The sequence below is a fragment of the Cicer arietinum genome, chromosome 5, assembly GCF_000331145.2.
Source record: "Cicer arietinum cultivar CDC Frontier isolate Library 1 chromosome 5, Cicar.CDCFrontier_v2.0, whole genome shotgun sequence".
Taxonomy (NCBI): Eukaryota; Viridiplantae; Streptophyta; class Magnoliopsida; order Fabales; family Fabaceae; genus Cicer; species Cicer arietinum.
Window position 1 is genome coordinate 59,660,666 of NC_021164.2, and position 15,496 is coordinate 59,676,161.

The 15,496-nt window shown below is 29.1% G+C and overlaps 2 protein-coding genes across 3 annotated transcripts; both read right to left on the reverse strand.

The window, feature by feature from the left end:
• Positions 1–788: 788 nt before the first annotated feature.
• Positions 789–5,682, reverse strand: LOC101490400 (5-amino-6-(5-phospho-D-ribitylamino)uracil phosphatase, chloroplastic). Its single transcript, XM_004500490.4, has 11 exons — positions 5,408–5,682; positions 5,178–5,297; positions 4,843–4,911; positions 4,640–4,744; positions 3,642–3,696; positions 3,023–3,090; positions 2,791–2,874; positions 2,561–2,701; positions 2,005–2,070; positions 1,594–1,703; positions 789–1,104 (listed from the first exon to the last, which is right to left on the reverse strand). Exons 1-11 carry the CDS (start codon positions 5,513–5,515, stop codon positions 936–938), a joined length of 1,095 nt encoding a protein of 364 aa, XP_004500547.1. The 5' UTR covers positions 5,516–5,682; the 3' UTR covers positions 789–935.
• A 6,091-nt stretch (positions 5,683–11,773) lies between these two features.
• Positions 11,774–14,882, reverse strand: LOC101490724 (WEB family protein At2g40480). 2 transcript variants are annotated; one of them, XM_073369286.1, is made up of 2 exons: positions 14,493–14,882; positions 11,774–13,592 (listed from the first exon to the last, which is right to left on the reverse strand). In XM_073369286.1, the coding sequence occupies exons 1-2, from the start codon at positions 14,658–14,660 to the stop codon at positions 12,108–12,110; spliced, it is 1,653 nt and encodes a 550-aa protein (XP_073225387.1). In that variant the 5' UTR covers positions 14,661–14,882; the 3' UTR covers positions 11,774–12,107. The 2 variants fall into 2 exon arrangements, with proteins under 2 accessions (XP_073225387.1, XP_004500548.1); XM_004500491.4 differs by having other exon boundaries at positions 11,774–13,589; positions 14,493–14,876.
• Positions 14,883–15,496: the final 614 nt, after the last annotated feature.

Here is a 15,496-nt window from a genome sequence, read left to right on the forward strand (position 1 = left end):
TAAAGGATAATGAGCCAAAAGTGTCATGATGATGTCTTGTATAATTATTGCATGTCTTGTATAATTATTGTTTGAATAGTCTTTATTTCGTCCATATGTAGCATAATAGTCAAAGTGTGTCATAAATGTGTCTCTAATAATTGTAAAGCATTCCAATAATGCTTATCATGGGTCGTGATCATGAATAGTGTGTAATAGTCAAGGTGTCATGATTATGTCTCCAATTATTGTAAAGCATTCAATAATGCTTGTAATAACGCATGATCATGAATAGTATGTACTTTGTCCTTTGTGTAACTCCTTGGCTATAAAATGAGAAGTCTTCTAACATATGAGTTCAAACAGCATCCGAAAGATGTTAACAAAGTAATACTACAAATTTAACAGTTTTATATTTGTTTCGGTATAAAAAAGAGACAATTAAATGTAATATGTAATCCTTTCATTTGTCAAACAAATGCTAAATATCATGCTTTGGCAAACATATAAGAAAGGTACTTTGAAAGAATCTAAATTTAAATTCTCATAAGACAGGTCATTTAAAAGAATCTAAATTTAAATTCTCAGTAAAACAATCCTTAATCAGCCTTTACGTACTTCCCAACCGAATTTCCTATTCCTATCACCTGTTTCCCATCGGTAGCATAAGGTTAAGAGAAACAAAATAGCTAGAAGATACATTGATAAGGACATATCCCTTGTGAGGGAAAAAAAGAGGTCTAGAGGTAATTTGGGGAACCCATATTCCATTTTCAATAAGGAAAAAATGGAAGGTGAAAAAGTAGAGAGAAAATAAACTATGTAGAACATATATATATCACATCAGATCGTACTGATTGCAAAATTTATTGATAATAAAAAATTAGGCAGCATAATCATTTAATTACAAGGAAAATTAGCAGAGGGGAGACAAAAAGAATGGGCAGGTAAATATATTAGAAAATGGTGTCTATTGAAAGATTCCTTTTTGGAGGATTTTTATCAATAATCTGCTTCTGCAGGTCCATAAATCTAGATCCCTTGTTAGCAAATAATCTCCTCAAGTTGATTACAGAAAGATCACTGAAGTTAGCAACAGCAAGATCAGCCTGCCCCAAATCATACCTGGAGGTTTTAACATCAATCAGTTTCTAAATGTCAAAAGAATAATTACATCAAAAAATTTCGAGTAGTAAGGATCCGTTTACTTCTGGTGTTTCCTGTTTCTATTTCCACCGATAAAACAAACATTAGAGAACACATTACGGAAGTTTTTTAAAATGCATGTTAAGAATAGATTGTATATTTTTGAAAATTCTGAAAAATTTCACAACATTGTTTTTATTGTTCCGGAAATGCATTATCTCTAGTTAGCTTCTATTTTCTCTCTATTATTAAAAAGAAAACAGGCCCTAAAGTGTTCATTTCACTGGAAGGGAAATACAACTGCTTTATAAGCTAATGAATGCCAAATTGAACTTTATGTACTAGTGTAAGTTGGAAACAGCGTTTGCTCTTGCAACTTGCAAGCATTAAATAGTTAACATGCATGAAGATTATATTTCAGAGTAACATCTTATGTTATTTATTTATGCATTAATGTGAATTACTCACGCGGGATGAGCTCCAATCAATGCTACAGCCATCATTGTGCAATTGTGCGCAGCAGTTACTCCTCTAGGGTCATCTTCAAAAACCACGCACTTGGAGGGTTTCCGATCAAGCTGCAAGACATTTTAGGCAATCAAGTAAAAAACTAGCAGCATATTGTAGAAATAATTTATGTGGAAGATTTAACGAACAATTAGTATTTACTACAGTATTTAGTAGAACTATATTTTTGCCCAAATGTAACTATCCTGTATTTACAAAGATAAGTGTGAAAATAGCGTAATAAATGTATATAGTGATAATAAAACAATAATCATTCTAAGACTGAAATAAATATATATAGTGATAACAAAACAATAATCATTCTAAGAGTGAAATATTTCATCAAAATGCAATATATGGGTGGAATTGTACCTTGACAGCAGCAGAAAGAAATCTGTGAGCTATTGACTCCATCCCATCCTCCTCTGACACAATTGCCTGCAAAATCAACAAGGAAAATTCATGAACATGTTAAGCATATGTATATAATTATATTATCTAGTATGCACAATAGATTGAAAATTACTTCTAGCCATAAAGAGGCCGAGTTGGGTATACTCATGAAAAACGAACTTAAAAAAAAAAAAATCAATTCCATATCATAGTTCTAGATTTTAAATCATATTAAAACAAACTTCTATTTTCTTTATGAGAACATGTTAACAGCATTCTTCCAAAAGATACTGACCAAGACTCGAACTGAAGTAGACTTTATAACCCTCATCACTCAACAAACTACGTAAATTAATTATTATATTATAATAATAATTGGCCATGATAAAGTAAGACAAAAAGGATCATCTGGTCTTTGAATATAACAAAATATCAACTGAAGTTTGTGATTAATACCATTAAATGTTTTTAAATGTCGTGATGTGGGAAGCAATGCAAGAATTAATATTTTTAACTCTTCTTAAATATTACCAACCTGAAAGTACTTATTGAGCCCCATTCTTTGCAAAGCTTCGACCATATTTTTTCTATCAAGACTTGAAACAACAGCACAGGGGATGCGAGCTGTATGAACTGCTTCCAACCAGTCTTCCAGGCCCTCCATTGGTCTTTCAAGCTAGACAATATTATATGCAATAAACATCAGGATTATTTCATCAAGATACTAGATAACCGCCATCACAACAAATCAAGGCAACAACTTACTTTAAGAAGATTTTCATAATATATTTGAGAAAACCTCAACTTCAGTCTATCCAGCTCACTTTCTTCCTTATCTGAGAGAAAATGCTGCAATTAAGAAAGTCTAGTCAGCAAAAATAAGATGTGATTGACACAAGGTTTAAGATTTTTAATGACGGTACTATCTTCTAAAAAGTATTGCTTCATAATTCAATGCCCACATAAAACCAAGTGTCAAAAGAAAAAGCCAACTAACCTTATGCAATAAATGATCACCACCTGCATAAAGCATTAACCTTTCAATACCTTCAGGAATATCCTTTCCTGCATAGAAATGGTATACATTATCTTTCTCTGCAATGATGCATATGAATCATCAAGCAATTTACAAACTCTCTTGTTAAATAGCAGTTATAACAGTGCTAGAGAGCTACAACATAGTGGAATTTAAACAAATCACTATTGTTTTGTGATACACTATTTACTTATTTAGAACAAAATGCTATCAAATAGCGGCGCTATATATAGCACTATTGTATAGCGGAATTTCAACAAACCACTAATTTCTGCGATCACCGATTGACAACACTGATGTCAATATGGACTGATGGAAGGTAAGAATAAGAGAGGTAAATGGTATGGTAAATAATTGAAGGAAGCAGTGAGGTCCTCATTTGGAAGGAAAGAAAGGAAAAATAGGTACCCTTAGGAAGGATTTTTCTGTAACTACAGATTCCCTTAAAAAAGGATGAAAGTGGAGGGCATGGAAAAGTTTGTTAAACTTTCTCATGCAGTGCTAACTGTATCCTTTTATTTTTGTTTAATTCCATCTATCCAAAAGGGCATGCTAAAACACAACTCAAACATTTACATACCCTCTTCAGAAGCCAGCAGCTTCCATGCCTTCCTCTTCAGAGCACGAGTATCAGCCTGAAACAAATTACATTTATTTACCACATAGTAACAAATTTAAATTGAGTGGATGCAATCGCGTTCTCTTCTCTAAAAGACCTACAGTCATATTAGAAGTTTGTTCCACTCCCACAAGCAAGGAAGCATTGACACTTTAAAAGAGAAGCCTTGTCTTGTTGGACACTCTACCAGTCAAACACTTCAGGGACACTTTTTTGGTTGTACTGTACAACTTTTCCCTTTTTATGAACTTTTATTCCAATATAGACATGGAAATACCAATACCGCAAAAATTAAATATACAACGTTTTATGATATCTACAATAACTTATGCTGACTTTTAAAGTATTGATTCCCTGTTTTGACTTAAGATTAATTTTTTTTTTGGGTGCAAGACGAGTAATTAACAACTACAACGATGCACGTAGTATATGTGATACATCAATAAATGTCAAACTCAATTTGCATAACTTAATATGCCTTAAACACACTTGAGGGTGAAGATTAGATGGGATCATCGAGGGGAGCGTGGCAGCAACAATGGGGTAAACGTCCAAGATCCCTAAGAGACCTTAACACCACATCTCAACCCAAAACCTTAAAGCATTAGTTATATGGGTCATCTCTCATATATCCAACATTTCCTCCATTCCTAGTCGATGTAGGACTAACCACTCACTTGAATCCAACAGTAAAGACATCCATGTGTCACATTTCAGTCTAACAAAAGAAGAGTTCAAGTTTTCTAACATGTAAAAAGTTTTATATCATCAACAAATCACAATCAATCATGTTTGAGAATAGAAATAATTATGATTAAAGGCAAACGATTTTAATGATCTAATAGTTATAAATAATTGACAATGTAAAAAACTGTTACAAGATTGTGTAAGTGTGTATATGAATTAAATCCATTATAAATCCCCTAGAAACTTGTGTTATTTTGAGTCAAATAACTTACCACAACATTGTCCCAAGAGAAGATAAGACCATAAGCCTCATCTGGCTTCATAGCATAGCGAATGCGCTGAAGAAAACCGTCTTGTAACTTATCATTCAAGTAGTCCTATTTTCAGTTTCAACAACAATTAACACATACATCAGTCGTGAATTACACTAACACTAGAATAATTGATTTCATTATGGTGACAAAAAATTCCTTACCACATCAACTTTCAATGGTCCGTCAGCCCTAAAAGTTTCAAAACCTTCCCCATATTCAGCCCCAATAGCCTAAAATTAAAGAAAACAACACCAAATACAAAATGTTTAAGATTCAATCACTTTACATCACTCAAGTCACTGTTCCAATGAAATTCCATAATATGAAGGGACAAAAAAAAGCGCACGCAAAAGAGGACTAATAAAAATACAACCTCTAACAAAACGTTGGGGGGGAAAAATCGATATCATATTAACATGAATTTGAACACTTCAACAAAAAGTTAAAAAAAAATAAAAAATAAAAAATAAAAAAACAAAAATAGTAGAACAGTTACCTCTTGCACGAAAAGTTTATTGGGTGATAACGGCAACCCATTAAGAGAATCAAATTCATCAGATTCAGAAGTGCAACGGGCAATTAAGCGATTCTTAACCAACCCCAACCGCTTAAATTTCTGAAAAATAAAAAAGTAAAACAAATAAAAATAAGTATAAATAAATAAAAATAAAAATAGAAGAAATAGATGGAGATAGAGAGAGAAAGAGAGAAAGAAATGGTAGAGACCATAAATGAAGCGTGATGAGAAAAAGGAGAGGATTGAAGACGAAAACGTTGTGAGAGAGGAATTGCACGGGAAGAGGTTTTGCAATTGGAGAAAGTGGTGGAGTCCATTGTATAAGAACACGGAAACAACGTTAGTGTTACGGAAGAGAAGTAGAAGATGAAGTTGAAGCTGTTTGTTGCTGCTGTGTTTGGTTTCACTCTTTCTTTTCTTTCTTTCTTTCTTTCTTTCTGTTTCTCCCAAATTTTGAGGTTTTAATATTATATATTGTGGTTGTGGTGTTGGTCAAAAAAAAGTGTGAGTGGCTATTTTGCCTCTTATTTTTTGCTCACGTGCACTTTTCTGTTGTCGTTATTTTCTAGTCACGTGACTTATATCCACGACATCTTTTTTTTTTTACTAAGACTTCTTATCTTATCTTAGATTGCTACGAGAAATTTCATATAAATGGAGGGATAAGAAAACAACTACAACAAATATTTAATTTATATACGATGTGTATCAAACTTGATTACCATCTCAGTTGTTAAATTTATTAATAATATTTTATTTTTATTATAATTATTTATAAAATTAATCACATATATAATTGATTATAATTTTTTGACTTTATACAAAGATTTACACCTGCGAATGTATAAATATAAACTAAAATAAAATTATCGTATAAACATTTTAAATATATTTAATTTGATTAAAAGAGGAGTGTAACAACACATACTATTTGATTGGTTAAATTCACATCAATTTCATTAAATAATTTACATCTCTAATAAATTTAATAAAATTGTGTAAATTTTAACAAATTAAACAGAAATTTTTATAAATTGTGTATGAGATAGTATATTACTAGCATCATTCGTAATTAAAAATATATATAAAATAAGAAAAGAGATGGCATGAATAACATATATATTTTTTTTAAGAGACTAAAAGAATTGCAAAAGAACTTTACACTACTTATTATTGCAGGTTGAGGAGAGATATTATTATGTACAATATATCATTTGTGTCACATAAAACTATTAAAAATATCTGTAATAATAAATGATCGTACGTAATTTCAAATTTAATTATAAATTTTAATATTATTAAATGAAATTATTTTTAATTTAATTTTAATTTTAAAAGAAAATTATATTTTTTTAAATAAAATAATTTATATTTTAAATAAAATCTGTAAATAAAATTTTATTTTTAATGTGAATGAGAATAATTTTAAATTTTAATTTCAATGAAAAAAATCAAAAATAATATTTCAAGTAGATGCACCTAGGTTGATTTTCGCAAAACATCTATTGATCATGTTCTGTATCTATATATTTAAAAATAAAAAAATAATTTTATATATATTAAATTAATATCATATTATGAATAGTATAAAAATAGGTTTTATATAATGCCGTAAGAAATTAAGAATAGAGCTTATTAGCATGAAGAATAACTTAGAGAATTTCTATAAAAAAAATTATCTATCAATATCTTAATTTCATTTTATAACAAAATGATTTTAATTTCATTAGAATACAAATATATATATATATATATAAAATTTTATTAACAAAAAAAATTATAATGCAATTGACTCAAATTTAATTTATAAAAGAATATCGATCTATCAAAATATATAAAGTTACAGTTTAATTGGTAACAATTATTTTCCATCAATGTTATATTGAGAAAATATCATATTTTCAACTTTAGAAAGCATCATTGTTCCTTTCGAAAAAATATTTTGCATAATTGATGCCTCAATCTTTCTGAATATAGAATACCCAATATTTTCAATTAATGTGGATATTATTGGATCCCTATGATATTTATAATTATAGAATATAAAACAAAATTGCATTTAACATGATTCTATTTTCACTGTATGAACTTAATTACAAATTTTATTTTATTATTATGTTGTGGCCCAAACATGTTAAGACTAAGTCCCAATTTTTCTTAGATGTTTTATATGATAACTCACTTATATATGTATAGAAGGATATAAATATATCCATTAGAGTGGTTGATTGTTTAGTTTGTTAGAATATGTTTTTTTCAATGCTATAAATAGGAAAATTGTTATTTGTAATCATTACCAATAAATAAATGGAAAAAAAAAAGTAGATTTTAGAATAGACTTGCCATTAGTTTTTTAATCTCTTTAAGAAATATTTTATTCTACGTTAATGTACCCCTAATAAATATACATTATATTAGTGTTTTCATTGAGAGAATTATTTTGAAAATCATTTATCTATATTATAATTTCGTTAAGATACAAATGCATATTATTAAAATAATATACAAAATTAAATTAAAAACACTTTGTAAGTCGATTACATTTCAAATTTAATGGTTTTTTATGTCAATTTTTTTTAGCTATGTCCATTTAACTAAAGTCTAAGTATAAAATTGCTTTCTCTTGCTAACTCAAAGCAATCATTTAGTTTTTCTAATCAATTTGAAAATAAATTAATATTATATAATGCAATCAATAATTAATATGCAGACCAAAGACACAATTCAAGAAATATAATTTGAATCTTTTTAATATATATTATACATGAAGAATCAACTTTTTACACTTTAATAATAATCATGATATCATTATAACTAATATTCATATGTGAGGTTTTCTATTTCTTAAACAATGTCCATTTTTTAAAATCACAATCTTCTATCGTGATTTTTAATACATATAAATTATAAGAACAATTCTCAATTATTATTTTTAATCAATATTAATGTTTTGATACATAAATTTAACTATCATTTAGTTTATTAATTAATCTCAATAAATTAATATTATTTAATTTAATTAAAAATTTATATTCGAATCAAACACATAACTAAAGTAATATAATTTATATGACTTTAATACATAATTTACATTTTTGCGTTAATTAGTTAATCAATCACAATCATAATAATTAAGATTCTTAATTGAGATTTTTTGTGGGTGTTTATTTGAGTGTACTTTTTGGAAACCATAATTTTAGATTAGCAATTTCACTACATGTTGGTTATTTAGAACAATTTTCAACTTTTTTTTTATCAATTTCAAAATAATTTAATATTAAGAGATATATACATGGGTGGTGCGGGTCGACTCGCCAACCCAATCACTCAATCCAACTCAACTCGATTTTTATTTCTATCTAGTTTCTTTCGAGTCCGACCCGACACAACCCATCGAACACACACTTATATTCGGTTTGGATAATAGATTCAATAATTTAAATCCATCGATTTGTAGACCCAACTCGGTGACTAATTATTATTATTATTTTTTAAATTTGTTTGGTAGCCCAATAATACAGCAATCCATCAGAGTTTCATTATTATTTTTCTCCTTCAGATTTTAAGTCGCTGCCATCCACCTTCTTCTTCTTCTCTTCCACGTCTGCGCCACACTTTCTTCTTCTGTTTCAACTTTCTAAAGTCGCGTTGCCGCCCATCTTCTTCTTCTGTTCCAACAGTCGCGTCGTCCACCTTCGTCTTCTGTTCTAGATAACTTTTTTTTTAATCAAAGTAAGATGTGTAGAGTATTTTTCCCTATATTATCTATGTCATTTGGGCAAGATACACTTTTTTAAAAAAATTATCAAGTAAATTGATTTTTATGATAAATTTAATTTTATGTAATAAAATATTAGATAAATAAAAATACGGGTGAAAAGAAACTTTATCAAAAAAAATTGTCACGAACAAAACTTCATTTGAGTTAAATATTATTTATTTAAATGTTATATTTTGTTATATTCTTTTTTTATTTAGTTAAAATGATAAATAAATTTACATCGTATTCCAACATAAAACATAATATTCAGATTAATCAACGATTGTTATAGATTTTACAGATATTTCATCATAATATTTAATATCAATCGATTAATATTTCTAAAAAATTAATATTTAATATGATGAATCTAGTTCAAATTTGTGTACATTTAAATCTATTAAACACTTTTTTTCCAGTATTTATTTGAAAATAGTAAGTATTCTAAAAATAAACAAATGAAACACTACTATTAAAAAATGGTGGTAGCTTACTAAACTAAAATGCAATGAATGATGTGATTGAAATTTTATGGTTTTTGAGACATTCAAGTATTAAATATATTTTTATTCAATTAAATTGTTATTGTTGTTACTTATGTTTCTCAAGTAAAATAAAAAACAGGTTACTATTTATGTATATACATGTCAACCCAACCCAATCCGTGCTTGATTGGGTCGGTTCGGATTAAACGGAAAAAAATACGGATTTAGAACTCAACCCAACTCAAGATAATTGATCAATTCGGATATTATATATTATCAAAATCGACCCAACTCAACCCGCGTACATCCTTAAATATTACATAATTTAACTATCATTTTGTATTTTTTGTTCAATTGTGTTAAATATATATATATATATATAATTGTAAATATTATACTAAATCAGCATTAATTTAATTTTATTGATCCTTCCTATTAAATTTTAAACATGATAACTAAGCACTTGGTTATCAACTATGTGGTTTTCAATTGAATAAAAAATTAATTATAACTTATTTCAGCATTTTACAAATATTTTTGAACAAGATATGTTGTGGATTTTTCGAATCAAATTTTATAAATTCAATTAATCACTGCAATTTTGAAAATATAACAAAGAAATAACGTGTAGAATTAATATTAAATCATGACATACTCAACTTTTTAATAGTGTATTTTTGTATTTCGATCTTTCAAATAGAAAAATGTGATTTTTTGGCGGGAGAATATAATTTTTGAACAATATCAATGTACAATATATTAAAAATTCATATCAATTTGAAAAATTTGTGAAAAAAGTTTTAAATGTGCGTATATTTTTTAACAATATAATTTTTTTTACAAATTAGTGATAATCACTATTGAACATATTTTCATACCGATTCAACACGATAATCACTATTGGAAATTTTCATTATTAGTCATCGTATATTTTGGTAGGTTTATATATAAAAAGAATTCGGTTGTTTATTTAGTTATTAAGTAATTAATATCTTTGAATATTTTAAAACTCATAAATTTTAATAACAAATAAATATGATATAGTGCAATCTTTTAAATAATATTTTGTGATTACATTGTTTAATCTCATAATATTTAGGTGGTGTAATTAATGTATTTCAAATTGTTGTACATTGTAATTTTTATAATTATTTTTTTGCATATCTCTTTTTATGAATATTATGTATTATTTCAGTTTCATACATACATCAAACATTTATCAGTACAAAAATATTTAATTTATTTAGTAAAATACTATTTATACAATGGATATAATAAAATCTTATATCAATATCTTAAAAGTATTTGATAAAAAGAAATTTTATAAAATTACTATTTCCTTATAATGTTTTTATAAATAATTATGAGCACCTTATTTTAATAATATATATACTAATTTGAAAGATTAGGTTTGTTGAACTAGCTATTTTCATATATCATATATTATCAAGGTATAATTGTTCCGGTCTTTATATTTAATTGTAGGTAACATTTAAATTATTTATTTATTTATTTAATTTAGTCTTTTATTTAATTTTAAGTAACAATTTAATCTTTTATGTTGTAAAATATCAACAATGATATCATTTTTTTTTTAAATTCAAAAAAATCATCAAAATTTTCAAACAAAATACATAAAATTAATTATCATCTTCAATATAATGCCAATTTCATCAAATTCATAACTCAAATCTTGAAATAAACTCATATTTTTATTCTTTATTTGATTAATTTGATGTTGTTGGAGATGAAAATATAAATTTATTTAAATATTTGAATTATGCATTTGATGAATATATAAATTTTCTTTAAAATACACAAAAATAACATAGTAGTCTCATCTTTTTTTTAACAACTTAATTCTTTATTTTCTTTTAGCGTAAATTCGTCTTTCATGTCAGGTTGTAAATGTTTACAACAATAATCATAATTTCAAATCAACAAAATTGAAATCCAAAATACTCCTAATTTTTTCAATAAACTCGTGTGATTCTTAAGAAATTTTGATTGCAATAATCATAAGAACGTAAACCATTAATCAAATTTTATAAAATTAATTAAACATTAGATAATTCAAGGGAGATACATTTTAGAGTTTTTTTGAACTAAACATAAAACTCTCTCAATTCAAGTTATAAAATCACTTGAAAATTTATTATGTTGTTCTTTATAAGATAATTGATATCAAAACTCATAATATTATTTTTTAAATTTCTAATTGAAAATAATTGAAATGATGTTATGATAAAAAATAGTTCATCATTGTTACATTTACAAACATACAAAACTAACTTACTAAAAAAAAAATTTAAAAGAATCTCACACACACATCCGCATGAACACGATCATTATATTTATAACAATTTTACAATCAGATTAGCCCATGGTAAGACTTGCATACCCTGTATATAAATTTAACATTCACTCTAATGCATCCAATGAGAATAACACAATCTACTAGCTCCACCAAAGCTAGTTTCACCTTCACTCAAAGTCCCAAACAAAACATATTTAACAAAATCAGACACCCTCACAAACTGAATTCTACATAAATATCAGGAAAGCAAACACATGAACCAATAATGAATCATGAATGGCACAGTAACTGGTAAGACATAAGGATGCATGCTATTCAACCCTGCACAGAGATTTAGGATGAAAAATTTACGTCCTTTTCTTACTTGGCCTTGTCATAGGGAGTGATATATGGATGAATCCAAACTTCTTCCTCTGTGGCATGTCCTGCTTTTGATCATTCCCATTATCTTTCTCAGCTTTCGGTGAAAGGGTTAGATCCTCCCTAAATGCTCGAAGCATTTGACTCAATGCTACCTTTTGTCTTTCAGTATGCTCTTCCATCTCCTTTCTTGCAGCATATCCTTCAGGAACTTGCTTTTTGCTAAGTACATCTCTCATCGAAATTGTAGGCCTCAAAACAGGCTTTGGAACATTGTTTCTTGTTGTTGACCTGGTTACATCTGGTAGAGAAGAATCTTGGTAAATTACACCTTGATTAAACTTGTTAAAATTATAAGAGTTGTAAACTTCTTTCTCCTTTAGATCATCCAACGGTATCCATTTCCGCAGCGCTTCCTTAGCAGCATGTTGCTTTCTGTTTGCACTTTCAATTCTGTTTAAAGCATCAGTTAAGACTTGTTTGCTGTGTAGAACTTCTTCTGCTGCCTCCTCCAACTTTTTCAAAATTGTCAGTTTAGAAATATTTGATTCATCAATTTGAAACCTTGAATCTTTTACCTTCTCCAGGGTAGATTCCCCAGGTATCATAGCTCTCGGGTTTCGAGGAGAGTGTTCTGGTAAAGCAAAAGTGACTTTCCGAGACAATGGCAGAGCAAATTCATATGATCTTTCAGCACCAGATAGAGCCTTGATTTCAGCAAGTGCAATAGCTTCTGCTTCCCTTGCAGCTTCTTCCATCCTTTTGGCTGCAAGCCACCTCATCTCTGCGGTCTTAACACTAAATCCGTGCTCTTCATACACAGATAAGGGATTTGAAACTTCAGATCTTCTTGTCTCAACCATTCTATTGTGCTGCTCAGAAACGCAATTGAAATTCCTCATATTTGCAGGAGTATCAAAAGAAAATTCCACATGAGATGCTGGTGGTGGATTTAATCTTGCTTGCTCTTGATCCTTCTCTTGAGCAGAGACAGCTGCAAACTTTGATGCTAGCTTTTCACGCGTCTTCTCCAGAAAAACTTTCTCCTTCTTCATCTTCTTATTTAAAGATTCAACAGACAATTGTATCGCCTCAAGTTCATTCATAGTGTTACCAAGATTCACTTTGGCTTGTTTCAACTCCATTAAAATCATATCAGGTGATGACATAGAGCAGGAACTTGGAATTTGCAATATCTGTTCATTATTCCTGACACCATTCCCATTATTTTCCTTATTCATTTCCTTAATAACAGGAGTTCCAACATGTTCACAAGAGTTTAAATCCGGAGTTGCGGATAGTTTCAGTGCTTCCTGTTGTAGCTGCTGCTTTAAGTCCTCCACAATCCTTTTGGTAGCCCCTAATTCTTCGAGCACGTCAAGCGTTTCAAGCTCTTTGACGATCAAATCCTTCTCTAACTCTGCTGCTTGTTCCTCCACTTTCTTTATATCAAAGTCTTCAAAGTTGTTCTGCTAATGACAATATTCTTCTACATTAGCAGGTAAACTAACACGGGGTAGGCATCAAGAATGTCCAAAAACTATGCTACATTAAAATAGATCAATCATAAGGAAGTACATGTGGAAAATATATATGTAAGAAAAACATATTTCCACGACAAATGCGAGTAGAGTATATGTCAGTACCATTTAGGTCCAACTTTGCCAATACTTACTCCCCGGTCTTAAAAATAAGTGTTGGGTCAACAAAAGTTGATGTCGTCATCTTTTATTGACCGAACTGTATCTTATATTTAGGACGGGAGGGAGTATTTTACAATATTGCAAGAAAAATGCACAATGTTGTTAATCATTCAAATCATGGCAACTGGCTTCCAAATTCTCGAAGCACATGTATATTAAATATTTGAATAATTGGATCATTTGCATTTCAGTACATCACTACTACTCAATAAAGTCAAAAATAAACTATTAAATTGCAAACTTATTAAAATCCACACAAAACCAGGGGGGAAAATGTATCAATGCCTAGGAAATTTGTTAACTACCATATAAATTCATGAATGATATGTCAAAGTCAGATAATCAATAGGCTGAAATTAAAACAGAAACACACAACTATGCATTAAGCAAGCAACCAAATTATCTGCAGCACAAATACTGACGGGACACAGACACAATATTGACATTGACAAGTCAACACTGGTAATAATTTGAGAAATTAATCAATTGGATGTAATAAAATTGTCAGTGTCTTGTTTGTGATGTCTTCCACCATAAGTATCAGTGCTACAGACTAAATTTGCATTAAGAAGTAATAGAACAATATTATTTTAAAAAATGCAGCTAGTATTAACTACAAAATTCACATTTACAGCTCGAAATTGAAAGATTAAGAGCGAAAAACCTTACAAAAGCTTCTCCAAGCCTGTAAAGAGGAATCCAAGGCCCGCTTCCACCGAAACGAGTCACGGCCTCCTTAACCGATTCGAACGGCGGTGATGTATCAATCTCAGCTCGAAAATTCACTTTCCTAATAGCATGAGTCCTGGGAACCCCATCGGCGGCGGTTTCGGCCATTTCCACGGAAAGAAGTGAAAGTTTGTACGAACGCAAACGCGAATTTTAGAGAAGCATTAAAAACCGTGATTGGTAAAGTTGATTCCCGAGAAAGATCCATTGGGGGGAATTTATGCAGTATTGGTAGGCGTGAATCGTGATGATGGTGTCGCGGGACCGAGTCGCCACTCGGTAGTAAAAGGGGGACCGAGTCACTACTCAGTGAGCGTAAACGGGGAAAGTAAAGAAAAAGAAAAGGGAACGCTTTTTTGTGTGTGTATATGACTGTGCGCTTTCTGGTGGTTGGATGGTGGTTGCGATTGAAGTGTGACCAATTAACGAGTGCCACGTAAGAAAAGAGTGCATGTGATTTGAAGCGTGATCGGCGCGGTTATGATATGATTGAATTTTTGGCGGGGAAAAGTTTTTCAGAAAGCCAAACCACTGTGTTTGTAGTACTTTCTATATACAGGACTCCTTACGCAAACATATTTAATTGACTCATAAATATACCCATTGGAAAATTTTAATGAGTGGATATATATAATAAATAAAAATAGATTAATAAAAAGATTAATTAATATTATATTGATATTATAAAATAATAAATAATTTAAAATAAAGAAATGATAAGTAAGACAATTATCGTGAGACATGTAGATTATTCTTTTGAAGTTGTAAAAAACTAGAAAAGTTATACACTGAAATCATAATAGAAGATTATAAAATAAATCTTAGATTACATGTACCGAAAAGATTTTCAGAAATCATAATAATAGATGCTACTTTCCAATATTCAATGGTTTTAAAAATTATCGTCCAATCGGACACGGTATTCTTTTGTAATTTTTTTTTAT

Bases quoted from the DNA above. Each gene is read 5' to 3' on its own strand.
- LOC101490400 (XM_004500490.4), bottom strand. From the start codon at position 5,515: ATGGACTCCACCACTTTCTCCAATTGCAAAACCTCTTCCCGTGCAATT. The intron at 2,071-2,560 runs GTTGGTAATATT...TTGATTTTGCAG, and splicing joins GGCTCAATAAGTACTTTCAG to GCAATTGTGTCAGAGGAGGA. The intron at 1,704-2,004 runs GTACAATTCCAC...AATGTCTTGCAG, and splicing joins TTCTTTCTGCTGCTGTCAAG to CTTGATCGGAAACCCTCCAA.
- LOC101490724 (XM_073369286.1), bottom strand. From the start codon at position 14,660: ATGGCCGAAACCGCCGCCGATGGGGTTCCCAGGACTCATGCTATTAGG. The intron at 13,593-14,492 runs GTAAGGTTTTTC...TATTGTCATTAG, and splicing joins ACAGGCTTGGAGAAGCTTTT to CAGAACAACTTTGAAGACTT.